The sequence below is a fragment of the Octopus bimaculoides genome, chromosome 13, assembly GCF_001194135.2.
Source record: "Octopus bimaculoides isolate UCB-OBI-ISO-001 chromosome 13, ASM119413v2, whole genome shotgun sequence".
Lineage (NCBI taxonomy): Eukaryota > Metazoa > Mollusca > Cephalopoda > Octopoda > Octopodidae > Octopus > Octopus bimaculoides.
In genome coordinates this window covers 63082472-63106847 of record NC_068993.1, presented here as the reverse complement: position 1 = coordinate 63106847, position 24376 = coordinate 63082472, and the positions used below count along the sequence as shown (strand labels likewise).

General features: G+C 38.0%; 1 protein-coding gene across 3 annotated transcripts in view; it reads right to left on the bottom strand.

The window, feature by feature from the left end:
- The window catches only part of LOC106884276 (cytoplasmic FMR1-interacting protein), a 49494-nt gene that overhangs the window by 8068 nt on the left and 17050 nt on the right, over positions 1-24376 (bottom strand). For all 3 annotated transcript variants that reach the window (XM_014935580.2, XM_014935570.2, XM_014935588.2), the window contains exons 2-27: positions 23446-23710; positions 22315-22392; positions 21407-21508; positions 20026-20195; positions 19204-19429; positions 18067-18171; positions 17563-17766; positions 16556-16672; positions 15430-15507; positions 13781-13995; positions 13131-13278; positions 12259-12412; positions 11281-11363; positions 10766-10839; positions 9748-9844; positions 8952-9028; positions 8168-8276; positions 7434-7553; positions 6099-6298; positions 4743-4830; positions 4354-4497; positions 3655-3745; positions 2238-2368; positions 1839-1917; positions 1541-1656; positions 504-742 (exon numbers count right to left, since the gene is read on the bottom strand). In XM_014935580.2, the coding sequence (XP_014791066.1) occupies positions 504-742; positions 1541-1656; positions 1839-1917; positions 2238-2368; positions 3655-3745; positions 4354-4497; positions 4743-4830; positions 6099-6298; positions 7434-7553; positions 8168-8276; positions 8952-9028; positions 9748-9844; positions 10766-10839; positions 11281-11363; positions 12259-12412; positions 13131-13278; positions 13781-13995; positions 15430-15507; positions 16556-16672; positions 17563-17766; positions 18067-18171; positions 19204-19429; positions 20026-20195; positions 21407-21508; positions 22315-22392; positions 23446-23658 (3458 nt within the window). In that variant the 5' untranslated portion in view covers positions 23659-23710. The remainder of the gene's footprint in view (positions 1-503; positions 743-1540; positions 1657-1838; positions 1918-2237; positions 2369-3654; positions 3746-4353; positions 4498-4742; positions 4831-6098; positions 6299-7433; positions 7554-8167; positions 8277-8951; positions 9029-9747; positions 9845-10765; positions 10840-11280; positions 11364-12258; positions 12413-13130; positions 13279-13780; positions 13996-15429; positions 15508-16555; positions 16673-17562; positions 17767-18066; positions 18172-19203; positions 19430-20025; positions 20196-21406; positions 21509-22314; positions 22393-23445; positions 23711-24376) is intronic.

Here is a 24376-nt window from a genome sequence, read left to right as displayed (position 1 = left end):
GAGAGAGAGAGAGCATGTGTGTGTGTACTCTTAATGACATTAACAATAATGCTCTAAAAATGCAGACAGGGATATTCAAGAAAGTTAATGGTAGGAATGAGGGGAGTGGGGGACAAAAAAAAAGGGGCGGGGGAGATATTATGAAAGCCGCTAATTGATCATGCAATTTGCTAGAAATAGTAGCCAAATCTCCCTCAGATCATACACACTGGATAATGTAGTCCTAAATTCATCTTAAATTAAAAGCTGGATGGTTGCAGCTGGAATACCTTCAACTATGTTTATGTGCAATGTGCTGAGCTTGATAAAGTGGAAAGAGGTAGTTTTCAAAGAGATTTATATAGCGTGTGCAGTTGGATGCAAAGTGTGCAGTCAGTGTGGGAGTTTCTTTGCAGGACAAGTGAAAGGAAAGAAGATTCTGCTAAGATTCTGCAAGGGATCATATTGACGACAACAACATATTGTCCCTATTATTGAAGGTAAGAGAAATAGCAGCTACTTACTCAACAGTAAATTCATTCTCGCCAACAGGAATGCAGAAGACAAACTGTATGGCGCTCCAAAGTCGGTGAAACTCTGTACATTCATCAATATTCATGACACCATTGGAGGGTGGTGCCCCATGCCAGATCTCATCATCGAGAAACGACTTTATACGAGACAAGACAATTTCAAACATAGACAAGCCACAGCAGAGACGTTCCCTGGTCAGCAGGTCTCCTTCTGTGGCAATTTCTACTTGCTGCAAACAAACAAATAAATATATACATGAACGTTTCATAAGCATTACACTCATAGAGATTATTTATAATAAACAAATCAATCAACCAAATGTATCTATGCCTGTACATACACACACTAGCGATCTACCTATCTGTCTGTTGATAGACAAATATTAGCTAAAAATGGATGGATAGTCAGACAGATGGATAGATTCCCCAAACAAACAAGATCCACTTGACAAGTCAGATGATCAAATAATAAAACACGGATGTTAACATTACATCCATTTACTAAAGACTGGAGTCAATATGACTGACTAACGGACGATGTATGAAACTACCAGCCATAGGTTTCTAAGTTCATGCTACAAGACAAGTCTTTTATTTTAAACTCCATTAATGCTTGCTCTATTCCAGCCAGAGTAATATATACTTAGACAGTCTGAGGGAAATTACTCCTTGTAGACAAGTAACGTATAGCAGAAGAGATTTACTTTCCATTAGCTATACACGAAAAATGCACCGGCACTGGTGCCATGTAAGGAGCACTGATGCCAGTGCCACATAAAAAGTACCCAGAACACTCTGTAAAGTGTTTGGCATAAAGGAAGGGCCTCCAAGCTGTAGAAACCGAGCCAAAACAGACATTGGAATATGGTGCAGCTCCTGTTAAACTGTCCAACCCATGCCAGCATGGAAAATGGGCGTTAAATGATGATGCTAAAATCTTTAAAGTTTTTTTAATTACTTTGCCTAGTAACATGTTGCAATGGCTGGAAAAAAGATGGCCCTGATAAAAATGAGTAAACATAGAAAACCTTTTGATTGCCAAGTTTCATCACAACATTAACCACTTGCAGGGAGGAATATTTAGCTTCAAGACGTTTCATTAGAAGCTTCAGCTCCTGTTCCTTTTCTTTGCGGCTGTCTCCCTCTACAAGAGAAGCAGAAAAAAACAAGAACAACTGGTTAAGAAGGAAGGCGGTAAGGCACATGCGTTGGAGAAGATTAATCAGAAAACAAATTCCAACAAGATATAAATTAGACAAAACGCCTTAGTTGTAAATCAAGCAATTTATGATAAAGATGGCTTAAAAGACTTCACAGTTTCTTTACCTTTGATTGGTATATATGGCTTTGGAATAACATTCTGGAATGGTGCTGCATGCTTTAAGTCACACACTTCTTCCTGGGTCTAAATAAAACAGAAAACATGGACAGATGTTAGTGGTCAGTATTGACAGTTGAAGTGCAGTTAATCAGCTTAACAATTTCAGCAAAACTTTATAAAGTTTGTAAATACTTTTCTCCCTCCAATCCTCTTTTTTTTTTTTTTTTACTTGAAATAGGTCTATGTGAAAGCTATGGGCCTAATAACCAAAGTCCCACATTTGTCTTGCAGTAATGATTCTGCCAACTTTCTTCTGCCTGCCTTTAAATTATAATGATGAATTCTAATTCTGAGAAAAGCCATCTTGATAATAACAATAATAAATAAATAAATATGCCGCTTACTAATGATTGCTCCACCAACATGCAGAACAGAATTGCATTCCCCACTTCACGAAAGCTCTGGAAAACTTCAGTTTTCAGATCAGGGTATTGAATCATGTCGTTTAGCTGTGCTTGGTAGTAAGCCATGACACCTAATGAAAATAGGAACAACAACAACAAAAATAATAACAATTTCTAAGAGAGGCACAAGGTTTCAAATCTTGGCAGAGTAGAATCATTTACATTGGCCCAGTTCTTCAATGATACCAACTATTTGTACATAGGTACCCCCCATTGTTTATGCAATGGGCTTCCACACAGTCTCCACCTACCAAATTCACTCCCAAAGCATTGGTTGGCTCAGGGCTATAGAAGACACTTATTCAAAGATGCTGTAAGGTAGGACCGAACCCAGAATCATGCGGTCACAAAGGAAGCTTCTTAACCACATAGCCATCCCATCACCTGTCTTCCATGCTGGATGGTTTCACAGGATCTGGTGAGCCACGGGGCTGCACCAAGCCCCACTGTAAGTTTCAGCATGGTTTCTATGGCTGGATGCTCTTTCTAATGCCAACCACTTTATAGAGTAACTCCTTGGTCAGAGATGGGGGTAGAAGAGGTATGGTTCATGGGGAGCATCAGTATGGAGAGAAGATGAGAGAGAGAGAGAAGTAGTGCAGAAAGGATAGATCAGAGGGTGGGGGTGGGGTGATGTGAAAGGTGTAGGAGTGGTGAGGAGGAGGAGGGAGATGTAGGGCCACATAAGGGTGGCTATAGCGAGTGGAGCAAGATGGCATACATAAGGTGTTGGAAAGTAAAAGCAGATGTGTGAGGTGTTAAAAATGGAATATGGGCGAAGAGAGAGAGAGATAAATAGGCATAAAAAGAAGAGGTGATTGGTGAAATAGTGTGGGTGGGGAAGGAAGGGTAATAGGGTGGAGGAATAAGTACCAAGTGATTAAAGGATTACAGACCCCCCCCCCGCCAAGTAATGCTATAGATAGAGGAGTGAGTGGAGGGCTAAGGGGAATGAGATGTAGGGAATGACTGACAGGGCAGAATGTCTACTTTCTGCAGTAGTGGCTGGGTCATCTTGAGCACAGTGAGTCACCTGTTATCTCAGTTCTTTGATACCTCCTCCATTAAGCTCAGCCCCCCCCTCCACTGCTTTGTCTCATGACTTCCTGGGCCTCCCTCTTCCACAATTTCCATCCACTTTAAACAACCTACACACACACACACAAGTCAGACCAATTATATATATATATATATATATATATATATATATATATGGCAGATGAGTTGCAGAGAAGGTTAAGGAGATAGAAACCTAAAGTAAAGATTCTTGGGGTTCTAAAACCATTTGGCCCGGCTTTGCAATCAGCAAGTGCATAATCACACACAGACATACAATGGACAAAAGTAAGATACTTACCAGGAGAGCCATAGTCGTACCGAAGGAGCTTGCAAACGTTTGGCATCACTTTCATCAGTGTCTTGATGTAATCCATCGTAGTACCTTTCAGCTGGAGAGAAAATATATGCTGTCAAATAATTTTGCAATTTGAGAAATATGTCAGTTTACATGTTTCTAATGGTTTTGACTAGATCCAGCACACCCACAACTGTTGTGGAGACAGTGTGTCATTTCAAGAGCCAAGTTATAATTACTTATATTTAGAGTTTTTTCCAATTCTTTGAACAATTTAAGATGGGGAGAGCATCATCATCATCGTCGTTTAACGTCTGCTTTCATTGCTGGCATGGGTTGGACGGTTTGACTGAGGACTGGCGAGACAGAAGGTTACACCAAGCTTCAATCTGATCTGGCAGAGTTTCTACAGCTGGATGCCCTTCCTAACGCCAACCACTCTGAGAGTGTAGTGGGTGCTTTTACGTGCCACCGGCACGAGGGCCACTAAGGCGGTACTGGCGACGGCCACGCCCAAAATGGTGTCTTTTACGTGCCACCTGCATGGGAGCCAGTCCTGGGGCACTGGCAACGATCTCGCTCGAATGTCTTTACACGTGCCATCACGATTTCGCTTTTGCTTGCCCCAACAGGTCTTACAATGCCAGGATGAGAGTTAGGCTCACTGTAGATAAACAGACGAAGACTGGAACAACAACTTACCAAGTTACGAACAATCTTCAACAGCTCCTCTATTACAACAGCAATGCCTTGATAACCAAGTAGACGGCAGATGGAACGGAAGTGAGCAGCACCAATGAAACCATTGTACAGATTGAATATGGCACTGTACGAAGTGTTCAGAGCCTGAGGAACAAAAACAAAGGTTGTATAAATTGATGGAACCACACAAAAGAAACCTGCAGAAAGACAGAAAAGCTGGGTGAATGACAAATGTTTAGATATGATGACGATGACGCCGATGAGATACATTTAACCACTAAATATGATCTCAATACAACTGCTATAAACGTTTGATGGCAGAAGCTGAGCAGAGGAGCAGTGGAATGACTGGAAGCAGTAAAGGAATGGAAGACTGGACGTCGACTTACCTTGGTACCCCAGACATAATGGTAAGAAGGGTTTGGATTCTTATCTCTGGGGTTCTGATTCACAAATGGTAACCTGGTTTTCACAAATCTAGCGGAAAAAAGGGAAAAAAAAGTATTGCTAAGACATGACAAACTACATAGCCTTGGGAGTGGATTTGGTGGGCGGAAACTGAAAGAAGCCCGTTTTGTACATTTATATACATATACATAGATGTATGTATGTGTGTGTCTCGTTGTCTTGACACTAGTCATTCATTTGCAATATTCTGCAAAAACACATCTGGCCATAGGGAAATATTACCTTGCTTGGAAACAGGTGAGGGTTGGTGACAGGAAGAGCATCTGGCTGTAGAAAATATGCTTCAATAAACTTTGTTTGATCCATGGAAAAGTGGACATTAAGAGATGAAGATGATAATGATGGTACCTTACATGAGATACAGTGTATATGTGTTTGTGTGATCCTTAATGTCTGCTTGTCTATGATGCCATGGATCGGATAATCCAGCAATGCATCAGCTTAGTTGTAAAGTCCATATTTTTCATGTCTGCCGCAACCATGTCCTTTCAAGTTCACTTCTTCTGGCCCAGCACCTTCTGTCTCATCCCATGTTACTCTCTCACATGACAACATGGGCTCATGTTACATAACCACATCGGTGTGCTCAACTCACTGACATAGAGCTATTGATAAGTCCTGGCATGCAATTGTCCGTGAGAGATTTTATGCAAGACCAATATGATGACCACCAGCAGGTATTATGGTGTACCATATGTTGAACAGTTGTATTAAAAAAATTTCAACCCTTTCACAACCATATTTCAAATGAAATATACTGCCTATGGGTTTCAATTCATTTTGAAAATAATCAAGAATTTGGCTAACTGATTTTTTTCAAAGCATCCATGCAGGTGTCATGTAAAAAGCACCCAGCACACTCTGTAAAGGGCATCTGGCTGTAGAAACCAGGCCAAAACAGATAATGGAGCCTGGTGCAACTCTCTAGCTTGCCAGTTCATGTGAAACTGCCCAACCTATGCCAGCATAGAAAATGGATGTTAAATGATCATGAGGAGTGATGTGGTGGTGGTGATGAAGCTGGTGTTTGGAACATTAAAAAAAGCAAAAATACAAAATTATGACAGGCAGTTTTAATATAAAGATGCATTCTTTAAAAAAGAAACTTTGCACAAGAGAACCAGAATCAGTCTCAGGTGGGTTACAATTCAAAGGGTTAAATAAGAGTACCTGCTCTAAAATATGTGTGTGTTAAAGACAGGCAGTAAGTAACATTAGTTTCTGAGAGCAAAAAGGTGACATTATAGATGAGAGAGAGAGAGTGTGTGTGTGATTACCTGTTGGTGGCTGCGTTATAGCAGTAATTTGGCAAGAAATCATAGTAGAGTTCCCAAAAGACATGTAGCGTGATACGACCGTAAGGTGCAGAAACATTGTGATTAGCCTCACGGAACATTGCATCAAAATCGTTCATTGTTAGATATTGTCGTAGAAGCTTATGAACCAGCTTGTTGCATTCAATCAACCCTTCCAGTTCCTGCAAAAAAAAGATGAGAAATAAGGAAATTAATTAGACTGGATTTAACATTTCAACAACAGAAGCATTAAAACCATTTGATATTGGGGCAATACCGGGTTCATTAGATTTATCTGGTAGAAGCAAGAAGTAAGCCATTGCACTGAATTGATATGGACAAAAAGAAAACTGCGAAGTTGTTTGAAATCAATAAGATTTAGCAGTCACGAGAAGACCCTCTCATACTAGCACATCAACCCAACCTGAATGTCACTGTAAAGTGCTTTCTTATCAGACAATCTCATTGAAAGAGTTTGTATATAGGGTTGATTTAAAATTTAGTAGACAGGCCAAGAAAGGTATATATGAGATATATGGATCATACTCATTTGTTTCAGAAGAGCAATTCCAGTTCACAATCAAAATATAACACACATCAATATAAAAGAGCAGAGAAAGAAACATCACAATAAAATGTGTCATCACAGCAAAGGCAACACTCTACAATGGTCGTTGGTGGTAAGTGTAATTCATGGAAAATGGAGAAACTCAAGAAAATCGTCTTCATCATCGTTTAACCTCCACCTTCCATGCTAGCATGGGTGGGATGGTTTCACAAGAGCTAGCCAGGCAAAAGCCTGCACCAGACTTCCAATGTCACACAATTGGCACCCGTGCTGGTGGCACATAAAAGCATCCATCACACCCTCAGAGTGGTTGGCATTAGGAAGGGCATCCAGCCATAGAAAACCATGCCAAATCAGACTGGAGTCTGGTGCAACCTTCCAGTGTGCTAAGCCGGTCAAGCCGTCCAACCCATGCCAACGAACATTAAACGATGATGATGATGATGAAATGGAATGAATACTTCCTGGTGCTACCTTGGATTATATTTTGTTTTTCCATGGAAAACAAAATTTGTTACTTGAAGAGAATTTGGAAACATTAAGCAGCAATGCAAAAGGTTTCAGTTGAGTAGATTTTATAACTATACTCTATTTCATGTATTGAGATCTTTCTCTCCAGTTCATCATAAAAATATATCTAAGTGGAGAGGGAGAGAAGAGAAAGAAAGAGAGAGGAGGAGGAGGAGAACAGATGATAAAAGATAGATAATGACAAGTGTAATAAACAAAGTTGGAGTAATAAAACTTACCACACAGCCAGTAAGATCACCAGCTTCAAACCTAGAAATAGCTATATCAAGGGACTTTTGTAGTGATGCATTGATCCTCTGTCCAATAAGATGATTCAAATCTATTGATCTGCCAAGAATCTGTTCAAGAACAAGAAATAAAAACATTTCAATTTGGAATCATTTGATAAGGATGGCACTGTAGTTCTATTGTTCAAATGTCAGAATACTTAGAATTTTAAAAGTAATGATGTTAAGAATGTACTTCCTGACTGTTCCTAATTTGCTTTGGTGGACTAGGAGAAGAAGATGGCAGTGTGGTCTCTGAAGGTGATATAAGGATATTCCTTCTTATACTATAATAGTCCAACTAACTTTCTCTTAGTCTGTAAATATTTCAAACATGTGGCCTGCCTCAACAAATATAATCAGCTTTGCATGTGGTCTAAGGATATAAAATCACCAGCCTCTATTGATTAGTCTGATTGATCATAAAATTAATTAACGCATGTGAAATGGACAATTCCCATTTTCCTTTTCCTCCTTAGAAACACCAAATCTTAACACTTATGAGAAACAATCCACATCACAACATCATCATTACCAGAAGCTACAAGATATTTCAGGATTAATTCAAAACAACATGAATAAATAAGCATTACATTTGAGAGAGTGAGCTGAATGCTAAAGGGTTTCACCTTCAGATTTTCAAGTGAAAATCTTGTTTGTAGATAAAAGAAACCAACTCCACTTACCTGTACATGTCTTTGTTTTAGTAGAGTCGTATAGCGATTGGCTACAGGGAAAGAAATTTTTGCCCCCACACTAGCGCATTCTGTTCGGAAACGTTTGTCCAACATAATACTGGAAATAAAATGATAAATGCAAAGAGACTAGAATATTATGAAGACAAGAATACTCATCACCATTATCATCTTTGTTTTCCCTTACACACTTCCAAGGAGATTTAGGGATGATTTTCATTCGCTCTTCCCTGTCTCTTAATGCATATCTATATATACATACACACATATACATACATTATATATATACACACACACACACACACACATATTATATAAGTTCCATGGATTGTAGGGCAACATGCCGTGCTTGAGGAGACCTATTGAGTCAAGTACATCAAAATCAAATTAAATCACATTCCAATGGAAATTGTAGTTGTGATTCCCGTGCCGGTGGCACGTAAGAAGCACCACCTGAACGTGGCCAATGCCAGTGTCGCCTTGACTGGCCGGCCCCTGTGCCGGTGGCACGTAAAAAGCACCCACTACACTCTTGGAGTGGTTGGCGTTAGGAAGGGCATCCAGCCTCCTGGCTTCCCAGACCCCAGTCGAACCATCCAGCCCATGCTAGCATGGAAAACAGACATTAAACGATGATGATGACACACACACATACATACATGCATACACGTATATGTTAATACATGCAAACGAGAAGGTGTGTATGATATGATGTATATTTGAATAAGAGGAGAAAGAATTAAAAATGCAAGACAGTAAAAGAGTAGTAACTCACCTTCCAGCTAGATGCTTATAGTAAGCGAATATTTGATCAGTAAGTTTGTATACAAATTGATCAAAACATAAATTCACCTGAAAGGGGAAGAAACGAGACACAAAATTAGTTTAGCAGTTAGCTTAGTCTTTCAAGTTTTATTTCACTAATCACCACGTCACAACTATTAGGTACGGTTTCCCTTTTTGCCTCATCTACTGCAATGGTCTCTCTTACTCTCAACAAACTGCTTACATAATACGTCCTCCTCTCATCCTTCCTGCAGCTCAATTCCCGAATCCTACTCTTAAAACTAACCAATCCTTCTTCCTCAACAACAGCACCCTCTGAAACTGCCATACTGAACATTAACTGTATCAATCATCAACTATCTGCAGTGACCTATGAAGGTCACGGGAGCTGTCTTTCCTACTCTTCACCTCTGATTAATCCCTAAAACCCCAAAACATTTTTCTTTAACCCTTCTGTGGGAATATTTCTAATGTAAAACACCATGCTTTTCAGTTAATTATGAAAATAATCAACAAGTTAGAGGTGTTCAATAAAATAATTAGCATGTTGAGCTCGTTAACCTGGAATGTTTTAATTTAAATATGAAACGGTCTGAGACAGGTTTGTTGAATGAACAACAACACCTACATCATCAATAACAAAACAACAAGGGAACCATGACATAGTCATTTGAACTGCTAGAAATAGCAGCAACAACTTCTAAAAAGGCTGATATGATTAACGATAACTAAAATACCTAAGAAGCTGTTTTATACATGTAAGAGTAAACCAGGAGTGAACTAACCTCAGCTTCGATTTCATCATAGAGAAATTGCTTCCTGAACTTGGTGAGTGCATAATGTGCACAATCATTGTAGAGATCAAGAGGGTAGAGAACATATCTGAGAGAGAGAGAGAGAGAGAATAATGTAATGGTAAAGAGAGTTGGAAAACTTGTGAAAACATGAATGCGATGGAATGAATACAAAATGGGACGGAAGCTAGCAGAGAAACATTCGAAACAAATTCTATAAAAAGTGAAATAACCGATCTTAATACATAAAACAGAGAAAATTGATATTTATTTTAATATCAATGTTTGTATTTTGTATTATATTAGAATGCATTATTTGAACGCTTGAATGCATAGATTACTGTGTCTATTACACAAAGACATTTCAGGAGATGAATTGGAATATATATGATGATGATGATGATGACATATACAGTCAACAGATGAGATCCAAGGTACTTTTGAGTGGGCTGGCGATGCAACATTGACAAATTTTGCAATCTTGGAAAACTTATATTTTCCACAAATGCTTTGTAATGTCTTTGAAAAAAATCTCTTTAATATTTTTTTGTAACTTTATTAAAATGTGCCGTTGTTTTAGTGCGTTTCCATTAGTTTGGAGTAGTTTTCAGAAAAACTAGCAACTAAAACATTTACTTTTTTACCCTAAAGCATACCATATTGATTAGGGTGTACTACGTTACGAAAAGTTCATACAATGAACGATATAAAAAGGATTGGGCTGGATAATGTAGTCTTCGATGCCATTCAAAACATGGATGACTAGAACTGGCAAACCCCGGTCGTATATCTTCTCCGTCACAGCAGCAACAACAGACTTTATCCGCTTGGATAATTTAGATTTACAGCTTTAGTCAGTACTGCGTAGTGGCTGTTGAAGATACTAAGTAAATATGACAACAGAAAATGCTGTTGTCAACAATTTCCAGAAACAAATATTGATAACCAGGTTGTCAGAGTTGGACAGTAATTTAAACAAGTATTTTACAGACAAAAATGAATGACTCACTCCATCATGGACGCTTCCTTTGTCTCTAAAATATGATCTGTAAGCACCCATGGCATGGACATCTCAATGGGAAACTGGAAAAAAACCCCCAAAAAAACAATAAATTGATTGAAGAAGAGACTTCACAGAACAAAGTTTGCATTACAGAAAGGTTTGAAGAATTAAATACTATAATGCTTATATTAAAGAACTCTCATTACAAGATAACTATAAGATCAAAGATGTAACTTAGTGGAGGATATATTAAATGTACTTGATTGCTTCACTGAATATAAAATATGTATAATTCACAGAATGTCATAATGTCAAACGTCTAAATATCATTAAAGCTGATCAAAAACTTATCTATGGTATTTTCTGGCATTTGAGTTGAATTTTTCAGCCCCAAAAGGTCGGTTGACTTATAAAGGAAGACCAAAAATTCCACATGAAATGCAGCAAAAACAATTATCTTTACAGATCAATCAGAGTTGATCTGGGGTTAAAGAACAGCAACAGCACAGGGTTCTATTTACCTGAATACGTTTTCCCATCGTCATTTCAAGGAAGAATTCTCGATACCACATCTGTGACAAATCACAGCAATTTTGCAAAGATTCTGTTGAAAAATTGAAAACAAATTTCAATAATTAGTGTCTACCATTACCATCAATAATCTATATAAAGGTGTATGCATGGTATAAGTGTGTGTGTGTGTGTGTATGGTGCAAACATATGCATGTACATATATGCTTATATGTTGTATGCCTCTGCCTGAAGATTCAAGCAAATGTGTGAATGCGATATATAAATTTTGGGAGTTCTCTCCCGTGTTATTCTTATTAACGTTGTCACTGAATTTATTGTAATTACAATTGATGATTTTAAATGTTCACTTTACACTTGAAGTGCAATAAACCTGTAAAAGTTCTACAAACAGAAGGGCAGGGTACACTGATAAACAACAACAACAACGATATCGTCGTTCCATGCTAACATGTGTCGGATGGTTTGACGGGATCTGATGAGTGCAAGGACTGCATTATGCCCCACTATCAGCTTTGGCATGGTTTCAATGGCTGGATACCCTTCCTAATGCCAACCACTTTACAGGGTACACTGGGTGCTTTTTTTTGTGCTACTGGCACTACTGAGGTCACTGTGAAACTCGCAAGTCTACGAGGCCTAAGGAGGGGGTGAGGTGGGGGCATCTTCATGGTAAATGGGAGTTAGGATTAAGGTACAAGACTGAAGGGGTTGCACAAAGCAGGTTCTTGTTGTAAAGGAGCAACATGGCTACTCAGATTTAGCAGAGAGAACGAATCAGAAGCATCTCCAAACAGATAAATTGTAGGGATGATGTGTCCAGGTGGAACCTCAAGGTACCAGGTAACTCTGTGTGTGGTGTGTGCATGTGTATATAGGTGTGTTCATATACATGTATGCAGAGACAGAGGAGGTGTGCAATGTTTGTTGATTTCAAATGTTGGAAGACAAGAAACGTAAGTGGTTACCATTGAAATTAATTTGGTAAGTCCAGAAGAAGGAGGCCTTGTGGAAGTTATCGATGTTCATTAAATGGTGGTAATCTATATCTTTTCGCAATGTTCTTTTACCACCACTTTTTTCTGCAATCAACGACTCCAACATGGTGCGTACCATGTACAGCTGAAATAAGAGGAAAAACAAATGCTACATGAGAGGATATGTCAAAGATTTTAGCTTCATGTTTGTTTCAGAGTAAAATACAGTGAAGATATGGTAATGCAGAATATGCATACAAGAGATTCTGATATTTTTTATATATGTAAAAAGAGTTGGTGCTGTTATTATTAAGCCCCTGATCAATATCTAAACTATGGCCATTTTCTCTTTCTTTTTTTGCCAGAAACAAGCAAAGCATGGCTTTGCAGATGGAGATTGTTTCATAACTGAATAGTCTGAGGCTCTATCTTACTGCCTGGGACCTTAAGCAAGTGTCTTATATTATAGCCTTGGGCCAAGCAACATAATGTCTTGCGAGAGAAATTGATAGACAGAGACTGTATGAAAGCCCTTCTCTCACACACACACTTTTATGTGTGTGTGAATGTTTACATTCTGTATCTTCACATGACATCAAGTAAGGCCTTTGGTTAGATCCTCACAGAAATTCTGAACAATAAATATCAATGTTGACTGACATGGAGCCAAGAAGAATAAGTAAAAATCACATCAGCTGGGTCTCATTGGTTATGTACAGTGGAACACTGACATATAATTTTACATTTGTAATGGTTGCTGAAGTGATACAATTCAAGATAACGGTTTTGGTGTGAACATTCTAGTAAAGTGGGAAAAGTAATTCCTGAGATACTATTGAGAAAAATGAAACATCCTGACAAACCTGGGTACTTGATGGGGCCACGTTCCGACGAGGTATTTTTATTTCAAATCCACTCTCAGGGTCTTTTTTGCCCCGAAGCGCTGGGTCATCCTGAGGTTCCTTGCCCTTTAACCAATCTGCACATGTGTCTCTCACAGACATGATGATCCTAGAAAGAGAGCAGCAGTACTTCGGCTTACAAAAACTGGAAATTTATAGGTCAAAGTTCAAATACTTATCACAGATACTGTCTTATATAGAACAAGACACTCTCTTTCACATACACATTTAAGAGCATTGAGGTATGGAGCAAAGTGCTTCATATACTTTGGCCAGCAATCTAGTTAGAATTTCTATTTCTGGCATTTGATCTTGGTTATGTCTTATTCCAGCTTTTATTACGATTTGACTGAGACACAGTAGGGGGGGGGGGGGAGAAATCATCAGTCATGGACTAAGAACCAAAATAAGGATCACAGGCATTTTCAGTTCTCAAATGTACAAACATGCACACATTTTTTTCACATGCAAATGCAGACATACACACATACATATATCTATATATATAAATATATATATATCTTACAACCACCTGTGTACATGCACATACACCAATGGATTAACAGACTTGCAACTAACTGTATAAATGAAGGAGGGTTTGAAATACTCACATCTTAATGACATCACTTTTTTTCTTAACAGCCTTGCGGAGAATGTCTCGCAGCCGAAGCTGCACAAAATCTTGAAGTTCGGCAAATATGTGTCTGCGGATGGCATCCATAAAGACAGACTCCATACGAGACATAAGTAACTGGAGACCTTTTATCATAGCGATCACTTCAATGAGGGCAAACTTCTCATTGCTACTGTAGTTATACCGAGTTGACTGGAACACAGCAAGATGAGTTGAGATGAAGCAGAAGAAATGATATTGGAAATATTAGTATGGTACAAAATTTTAAAAAAGCAGGAAAAATGTATTAGTGTTTGGGGCGAAGGTGGTTTGTTTAGTCAACTTGAACTATTGTAAGTAGGGAGGAAGCTCAGTTTCTAGAGGTGATTGGTGCTACCAAAATACTAAAATTTGAGTAAAAAATGTTTGTCTGCCCTGAGAGACGAATTTTGGAAAAGATACCTGCTTTAAGAAAAGGTGATTTTGCATAATGCTGGTTGAAAATCAGAACAAGGCAGGATTGCTGTGGACTTTTGTAGGTTGTTTCATAAATTTTAACTTAGTACCATAAACAAATGATTGGCTGAATTTAATGTAATTGATGATCAATTTAAATTATTAGAGGTTGAAATTTGAGATATAGAGAGGCTTAATTAGTTAAAGTAACTGGGTACCAGCTCATGCAAAATCTATCACAGACATCAAGTAGCATTTATAAGGAAGATGCTTAATTTCAGCCACAGCAGAAAGTGATGTTACTTAATGTGACCTGAAACTTAAGTTAAATCACTGACAAAGTGGACAATTGTGGTTTGTGAAAGGATTAATTTCCATTAATGAATTTCAAGTAGTAAAAATTATTTGCCAACATAATATGGCAGTCCTGGTTTGGGACGAATGTTGCTGTAATTTAGCCCCAGGAGACATTGTCTCCAGCTGGCTATACGACACGATCTGTGTCCTTATATTTTCGAACAAGGGAATCTAGCTGAGTGGGGGTGCTAGATTCCCTTGTTCGAAAATATAAGGACACAGACCGTGTTGTATAGCCAGCTGGAGACGATGTCTCCTGGGGCTAAATTACAGCAACATTAGTCCTAAACCAGGACTGCCATGTTATGTTGGAAAACAATCTTTACTACAAAGTACTGTTGCTGAATATCTCTTGTTGTGAGATTTACAAATAGTAATTTTCAAATTTCAAGTAGTTTGAGAGAAGATGACATGGACAAGTAGAGAGAGCTTTGGTGAGATGCAATTCCAGATCGAAAGGACCTTTCAGTAACTGGAAGGTATTAGTGGATGATAGGTCAATAATTAAATGAAAAAAAGGAAAATGTGTATTTAAACCATAGCTTCTATATTTGGAAAAAAAAAAACGTCTTGCAATGAAATAATTTTAACTATAGTATTAGAAATAATATAAACCTCAATCTTCGTTTCAATACATACTCTGTGATTAATATGCTTGAACAGGAATTTCAACTTGCATGTATAGCTTTCTCCTTAAAAATAAAACATCTGCATACATAAAAATTGATAGCCAGATAATATGCAAATGTACCTCATGCAGATACGGATGGATTGCGATTCCTTACACATACACAAAATGAAACTGAAAAGATGAGGCTGGAAGAAGTGACTTACTCTTTCATATTCTTCAGCCTCAGGTGGACAGCTTGGACTTTGATGAGGATCAGTTGGGTGAAGCAACTTCCAGGAATACTGAAATGTAGGGAAGGTGTAAGTTTAACGTAACATTTGACAGCTCTTGGGTTGTCCAAATCAATTAATTGGGTCTCTATAGAAATTAACAACGAACATGAACAAGGAGAATGTGGAGTGGACAGGTGGAGGAGGAGATTGGGAGGGTTGGCTTGAGGAGGGAGGACGCCCGAGATGGCAAGATTGTGTAAGAGTGAGGTAGAACTGGCCACCCCCGTTAACGGGGACAAACCCCGGATTTAAAATATTAGAATTCATCAACTTGCTCATGGGTGTATTTTAAATACATCACTTCGTGGATGTCCAAGATTTGTCTTTATAATATCATGTTATATAGATTACTAACCTTTATAACACGCTAAAGCAGAAAAAAAAAAAAAACTGTTGCTAATATTTTTAATAGCAAATGTCTTTATATGTACTGCACAAATTAGTTGCTGCTGCAGTTCTATTGTACAGTTCTGCACTTGATCTTTAATAGAGATTTTATTGAAGGTAAATTTAATAAACCAGTTACTTTACTAAAAAAAATAAAACTTTCTCAGCTGATCAAAATATCACTTCTTTTCAACCTGTTAATGAAATTTATTTCTGCAATTATGAAACTGTTTTTTATAGTGGTGAAAAAGAACACAAACTCATTTATCTTCAACATACATTCACGTTCACATGTCTGTTTAAGCGTCTTGATGTATGTTTTCACAACGGCGTTTATGTAGCTCGAGTTAGGATTTATGTACAGTGATAATACTTATGATTAAGTTAAAAGTGACAGGTTTATCAATATAGATTCCTACTCAAGAAATTAAAAACATTCATCATCTATTCCAAGTTGAAACCATATAAATATGATTATAAAAGTAGTGGTACCCAATCAGTCGTTATATATTCATTCTTTACAACATCTACCCTTTATATACCCTTCAAATGAATACAGCATTGTAACTGATGAGAGAAAAAAAAAAGAAACTAATCTTTCAATAAGTGCTACTTTGATCACAAGTGAAAGAAAGATAAATGAAGTTGGATTCAAGAATGTGAGACTTACCAATTCCATAACAAGCTGTGTCCAGGCTGACAAGAGACGTAAACCTTTCAAAGCCAAATCACTTAGTTCTTTATTTTCGACGTCTGAACGGAAATTCTCTCTTGTAGTTGTAATTGCCTAAAAAGGTAAGATCATGAATACAGTTTCTTCTATTGCACACAGTAGTGATTGACTAAAGCTTCAAATAATTGCATAGAACATACTGTTGTACAGTGTACATTTAGAATATGCAAAACATATTAACACACTCGATTAACAGTCCTTTTGTGAGTAAGAGTGCCATTTATGCACACTGGATTCTCTAGTTTAGTCAAGTCCTCGTTAGTAGTGACTACACACACACACACACACACACACACAGAGTCTTTCTGTAGGCATGGTCTCTGATGAGTTGTCCCAAATAAGAATGAAACAAATCAGCTCCCCCCCCCCCGTTCATGGACAAATTGTTAAAACATTTATTTAATCTAATATGCTTGACTGCACGCTGCAGCAGTAGTTCAAACCAGTTACTATTCAGAAACCATGTAAATATTCTATTGAACATCCATAACATACTGTCCTTTGTCTATTGAAACCTTGATATCTTTTTAACAGAATATTAAATAATAAAATATATTTTGCTTTGTATCTTGTAAAATTGGCCTAGTCTTCTTGAGCAGCAGAAGGCTTCATTGTTGAAAAGTTGACAGCAATTATCATGTCCAATGAAATGAGCTTCACCAAATATAATATATGAGATGAGACAAAAGTTGTTTGGTGAACCTGTCACATAAGCTGAGAGTGAAGTGTATTGTGACAGAGGGGAGCCAAGATTAAAGTGGTAGGCACCTCGCAAATGAGGATCACAGGATTAAGAAGACTGGCATTTATGCCATATGAAAGAACTGTTTGATACATTACAGTATTAAAACAATAACAGTTAGGAAGAAGTGGCTATGTGGGATAACAGCGTGCAAAGAAAATACAAGAGACGCTAGCAATATGATACAATATGATATACCAACCTCATTTGTATGGCGGGCTAATTGACTGATGTACATCATATGGTCTTCGCGGACTGCTTCCAGATTCATGAGCAAGTCAGATTGAGGACTTGGTTGGTTGGATTCACAGCACGGCCACTTGGAAGGGTCAAAGTTGGCCCCATTTTGGATATACCGATATGGAGCTATTTGCATATCTCCATAAAGGGGAACGACTTCCAATTGCTAAAATGTAAAAGAAAACAAGTACATCTCATTAAATAACTAAATCATACAAACGTAGTCAAACTTGCTGAAAAACATAAAGACAAGATGAGTAGCTTTTAGCTTAGCAAACAGTCATAAATAGAAATATTTTCAGTGATGTTCAGACACCAAATGAACACTCTCTCTCTCTCTCTCTCTCTCATTCCATCTGGTCATCAATTACACATGTCTCCTCTTTCTCTTTTCTCACACACACATTCTTACAGTTACTCTTTTAACACAAACAACAGATGAGGTAGATATTAATTAATAGCTCACCTTAAGAATTCTGTCAATCTTGCTGATGTTAATTTTCTTCTTAGCATCCATCTTGTATATACTGATGTCTTTGGAGTCGATTAAGAATAGACCAAAAGCCATAACCTGTGAAGAGAGAAAAATTAATGGAATAATTACCATTACATGGCAGCAATCACCACTGTGTATGCAATAATTGATTTAGCAGAGGAATAATTCTTACACAAAAATATTTGTCATCATTTTAATATCCCTTCCCATTGCTTGCAGAGGTTGGATGGAGTTCATTGGGATAGACTTTCCATGGCTCTATATCGTTCTGGGTACAAGATACTACCCTTCCTCTGCTAGTATGATCCCATGACTCATGCTTCCTTGAAGTGTCAGATGAGTTGAGAGAATCTCTCAAGTGCTGGTACCACAAAATGTGCCCCGTACGTCTGGTTAAGGGGATGGTAAAATGAGCAGAGAATGCTTAGCGCTCTGAGGACCCTTTATTCCACCTCTCTAGTGGTGGTACCATGTAAAAAGCACCCAGGGTACTCTGTAACATGGTTGGTGATGGGAAGGGCATTCAGCCATAGAAACCAAGCCAAAGCTGACATAAATGAGCATCAGTCTAGGGATGTAGTGGCTCTCAACAGCTGGTGACCCAGACTGTGATGATCAGTCCAACCCAGGTCAGTATGGAGATCAGGTGGAAAATTACAACGTTGTTGTGTATGTGTGTGTGTGTGAGGATTTGCAAGAATGCCATTGTTCAAGCAAAACAGCAGAGACATTCATATTCCTTCATCATCATCATCATCATCGTTTAACGTCCGCTTTCCATGCTAGCATGGGTTGGACGATTTGACTGAGGACTGGTGAAACCGGATGGCAACACCAGGCTCCAGTCTAATTTGGCAGAGTTTCTACAGCTGGATGCCCTTCCTAACGCCAACCACTCAGAGAGTGTATAACCGGTCACTCTGTGAAAGAAAAACATGTGGGATGCTGTCAAGCATGTCTGTAAACTTCTGCCTCAAAACCAATTCCTAGCCTAACCATTCTAATATGGAATAATAAAAAAGAGAGAATGGATGTTAGACAAATGGAATAGGAAGAAAAAAACCCCAGCATGCTGGTTATAAAATGGAAGTTGCTAAATGTACTTACTTTGACTAACATATACTTCTCACTGGGTGTTAGATACATAGTGTTCTCATACATGTTCAAGCAGATGTTGACAATATCTGATAGAAGATTCTCGTAGCCTTCAATATTTATCAGCTCATTCTTTAAAGTAGTTCGAATGCGATTTTGAGTCGCCAAAAACATAGAAAGATTTTGCGATTCCTGTTGCGCTAACGGTTCATAGGTCACTTTTAAAAACTGAGCAGCTCTGAGAAAAGAGAAAAGAATTTAAATAAAGATTTGAAAAAGAAGACGCAATGTTGATGTTTAGCCCTGAATTGGTCCCGACTGACCAGACCCATGATAAAAGACATTCCAACCACTATCATTCCAGCTTTTAGAACAGAGATTCACAACCAGGATCCATATAAGATTTTGCTGTTAAAATTTGTCTCCAATAAATTGCTTATGCTTTTACAACACACAAAATATTTTTATCCTTTTTTTTTTTTTGAATACAATTTCTAATAATATTTCAATATAAAAAATACAGGACCCAATAAATGGTTGTGGGGGTCCAGCAGAGTAAAAGAGGAATCAAAATGAAATCCATAGGTAAAAAATGGTTGAGAACCAGTCTTAGAATATAGTCAACACTAGATTATGTTTTCCAATGTGTCTTTCATTAACCCTTTTGTTACTGTATTTATTTTGAGATGCTCTCTGTTTCTTTCAATTACTTTAAATATAACAAAGAACGTGAAGTGTACAAAAGACATCCAGCTATAGCAATAAAAAACCCCACTAATATAGGAGAATAGATAGAACACACACACACAATACACATTTCAAACAGAGTGTTACCTTTTATATGCTGAATAGTCATTTTTGACACTGGATTTCATGTTTTTTAGCTCATCCAGCTCAGCAAACATATTGATGAACTTGCCCAGAGTGAGAAGATAGGCTTCTGAGACAAAATCATTTCGTTTCAGCTCCTTGACTTCTTTGCAGAACCGTTCAATGGCGCGTTTCTGAAATGAATGAAAATTTTCCACAAATAAATGTACATAGTCAACCCTGGACATATAAGGCCTCTTGAGGGAAAGGGCTTTTAATCACCATCAGGTACATGGCTGGTACTTACCTTAACATTCTTGGAAAAGATGACAAGCAAAGCAACCTTGCTCTGATTTGAATTCAAGATGCTATGAAATAATCCTTTCTGCTATAGGCACAAGGCCTGAAATGTTGGGGGAGGGCACTAGTCAATTACATCAACCCCAGTGCATGACTGGTACTCTGTTCACAGAGTGACCCCAAATGGTTAAAAAGTAAAGTTGGCTTCAGTGGAATTTCTACTCAGAACAAACAAGTGCTAAACATTTTGTCCGATTCTGTCGGCTCGCCACTTTAAGATGTTATGAAATAATACAAAGCATTTATTCAGACATTCTGTTCTTTCTGCTATCCATGGCTAACACTGCAACAGTCTATGAGCATGGATTTGATGCATAATGGTCGAAAGTGTGATACGACGAGAAAATCAAGATGTGAACATTTTAAAAGAGAGAGACGTGTGTGTCTGAGTTGGTTAAGAATACACTGATTGTGGTTGTCAGATTTATGGCTTCCAACATGGAATTGATTAGTAGTTTACTTTGAGGGAACATCAACAAATTAATCAGTTAACTAATCAAATATTATATATTTCATTCTTTCATTACAAAATTTGGAAATATTTTATAAATGTGACAAATACTCCTCAACTCTAATCTTGACTGTAACATTAGTTACATAAAACATGGGGTAAATAAATACAGTAAAAAGATAGCAGCTCAGTCCATGCTACAGCAGCAAAGCGTTTTATTGTGTTTGTGTGTGTTCAAAATATAAACTAGAATTTATTTTTTTTCATGAAGCCAACCAAATTTGTTTTCATAATCTGCTACCAATTCCATTGTTCAAGTTTTAACAACAGCAGATATAAAAACTCAGAGTAATGAAATTTAAATTTTCTTATTAATAAATATATTTTACTAACCTACAAACATCATCAAATGCTTTCTTTTTTGCCTTCACTGAAGTTTTTGCATTCAAGTGTTTCCATAAAAAGCAAAAGCTTCAAGTGTGTGTGTGTGTGTGTGTGTGTGTGTGTGAGAGAGAGAGATAGAAAGAAAGAGAGAGAGAGAGAGCAAGTAATTATACAAATTAGAGCTATTCTGATGAAGGAAGTCTCACTCACCTGGAAGTACATAAAACGCATCAAACTGGAGACATGTGGCTCCAGCACCTCAACGATGGTTGTATAGATTTCAACTCTGTTGGGCTGTTCATTGCTTTTTACCTGTAAAGAAACAGCATAAAGCTACCATCAGTAAAAAAGAAGTGACAAACCAGTTTTTAACAGAGGAATCCCAATGTGCAGAACAGAATGTGACATCAGACTAATTCTTAGATGGAGAGAAGGAGGGTCAACAATCAATCAGGTTTTATCCAAAGCCAACATCTTCAGTCTTTTCTGTATTAACAGGTCTATTTTGCTCGTTAACAATTAACCAGTAAAACGATTTCTATCCAAGAATAATTGAATATTTTATTTCAATGGTCATTTTGCCATGATGATATTGAGAAAAACATAAAAAAACTTTTTTGTTGCTAATAAATTTTTTTGATTTCAAATTTAAAATAAGTTTTCACAGGGAAAAAAAAAATTCATCTTTTATCTTTTCTACTTAGTGCATTCAATGGGCTGCAGCCATGCTGGAGCACTGCCCTGAATGTTTCAGCTGAATAAATTGACCACAGTGCTTATTTTAATTCTATCGGTCTTTTTGACCAAACTGCTAAATTATGGAGACATAAACACCATATGGTCGTAAAGCAGTGGCGGGGGACAAACACAAAATCACATGTACAATACATTGAGCTTCCATCTCTCAAAGTCACTCACAAGGCATTGGTTAGCTCAGGGCTGTAGTAGAAGACACTTGACTGAGGTTCCACAAAATGGGACTGAACCCAAAACCACATGGTCGTAAAGGTGTTTCTTAACCACACAGCCATATCTGGGTCCATTTTCCAAACAACTTTGTGAAAGGATTTTTAATTGAAGGACAAAAATGTTAAAAAGAAGGAAAATCTGAATGTTACCTGTGGAAGAGCTCGTGAACAACATCTCCATGTGTATAACATCACAGCATAAGTTTGACCTTCTTCTAAAAGTTGATTCTAGAAAAAAAGAGGAGAAAAGCTCGTTGCTAGTTTTGGTTAGTTTTGAATTAAGAGAAAGAGAAATCAGAAACTTATACCAGAATATAAAAGGAATTCCCAAAAGAATAAACATCAAGAACTAAATAAATGATCGGAGTGGTTTCTCATTGCCATCTCTAAGGCTATGGAACCATTTGAATGCAACCCTACAAGTATATCAGTCACGAAGCACTGTTACTGCATGAGGGCCAGTCAGGTGGTACTGGCATCGGCCATGCTTGAATGGTACTTTTTTACGTGCCACTGGCGCATGCTATATATCATTAATCTAATTACAAACAGTGATACCATAAATTGAGGAGTCAGAGTCTGTGATCTAATTATCTAATTAGATAATAATGACATAAATATGCAGCAGTGCTGTTGCATCTGCATCTGCAACGACATCTGCAGTAGATTCTTACAGTTTATTATATTAAAAGCTATGGATGATGAGTGAGGAACAGAGAACCAGAGGATGGAAAGTGAAGAGGGACTAGAGAAGGGGCTCCCAAACATTTTAGACCATCGACCCCCTTCATGGAATCCTTGACCCCTCATCGATCCTCAGGCATGTATAAGAAAATAAATAAATAATAATAATTAAGTAGATGTGCATTTACTGACCCCTTGACCTTGCCAGGGGTTGATATCAACCACTTTAGAGACCTCTGGACTAGAGGGTCAAAAGAGAAAGGTGGAACTGGAAATTCAGAAAAGAAAGGGAGTAGGGCAGATCCCCAGAGGCAAGAGAGGAACAGAGGATGAAAACTGAAGAGGAGGATCAGAAGTGCAGAAGTTGGGGACCAGAGGATCAAGAATGAAGTGGGGGATACACAGAGGATCAAAAGTGTAGGGGACGGGGGAGGATCCAGAAGATCAAAAGTGAAAAGGGGAGACCAGTGAAAAGAGGACTAAAAGATCAAAAGTGAAAAAGAGGATCAAAAGTTAAAGGCGGTGGGTATGTGTGGGGAAGGATCAAAAGTGAAGGGGACAGGGATGAGAGGATCGGAAACGATGGAAGGAACTTACCAAATCGGCATGTACAGCGGCTTCTTCCTTGTATTTTGCCACACCGGATACATAAGCATTTCTGTCCTCAAAGTTTGTATCAAAGTTTGCCTGGTAGTGCAAGGAAAGGGATTGTGCCTCAATGCAAGGCTGCTGGTCGGGTAGCTGCAGTTCGTCCAACACGTCGACATTTTGCAGAGCATCTGACAGTGTGATTTTCTCACCAGATGCCATCCTGACACACTAAGCACCTCTCCTCACTCACACGAGATGCTGCTGCTGCTTCCTGAAATAAAATGCACAAGATGCCACTGTCAAGATATATGCAATTCTCTGAAGCACAAACAAAACAAAAAGCAGCAGGTTGCAGCTCTAGCGTCGATTCCCACAACTATTTTCAAGTGTATAGTATATCGTGTCTCTGCTTTATGCTATCTTTGGGGCACCAGCTCTTCACATACTATTATAGGCTTTCGTTTAACCCCAGGCGAGTACTGAATGAGCAGATTTACAAACGAAGGTATTCCAGCCCCCAGCTTAAGGGGATGTAAACACACCAACACTGGTTGTCAAGTGATATTGGGGGACAAACACAAACTCAAAGACACACACACACTTTCCGTTTACCATATCTGCTCACAAGGCTTTGGTCGGCCTGAGGCTATAGTAGAAGACACTCACCCAAGTTTCCATGCAGTGAGGGTACACTAATAATAACAAGAGCACTCACAGAGTGCAAATCTCAGCCAAGGTAACACCAACGTCTTCTCAATGATTAGCCAGAGATGATTTTTAAAATGAGAATATCTGAAATAATCTCGACTGCTCTCACAAACAAGAATATTAAAAATGAACCTGACCGCTCTCAAAAATTAAGTAAAAAACCCAAAAAATAATCAAGAATCCTTGTCGGTACCAGATCGATCCCAAAATCTAATCAGTTCGTGCTAGT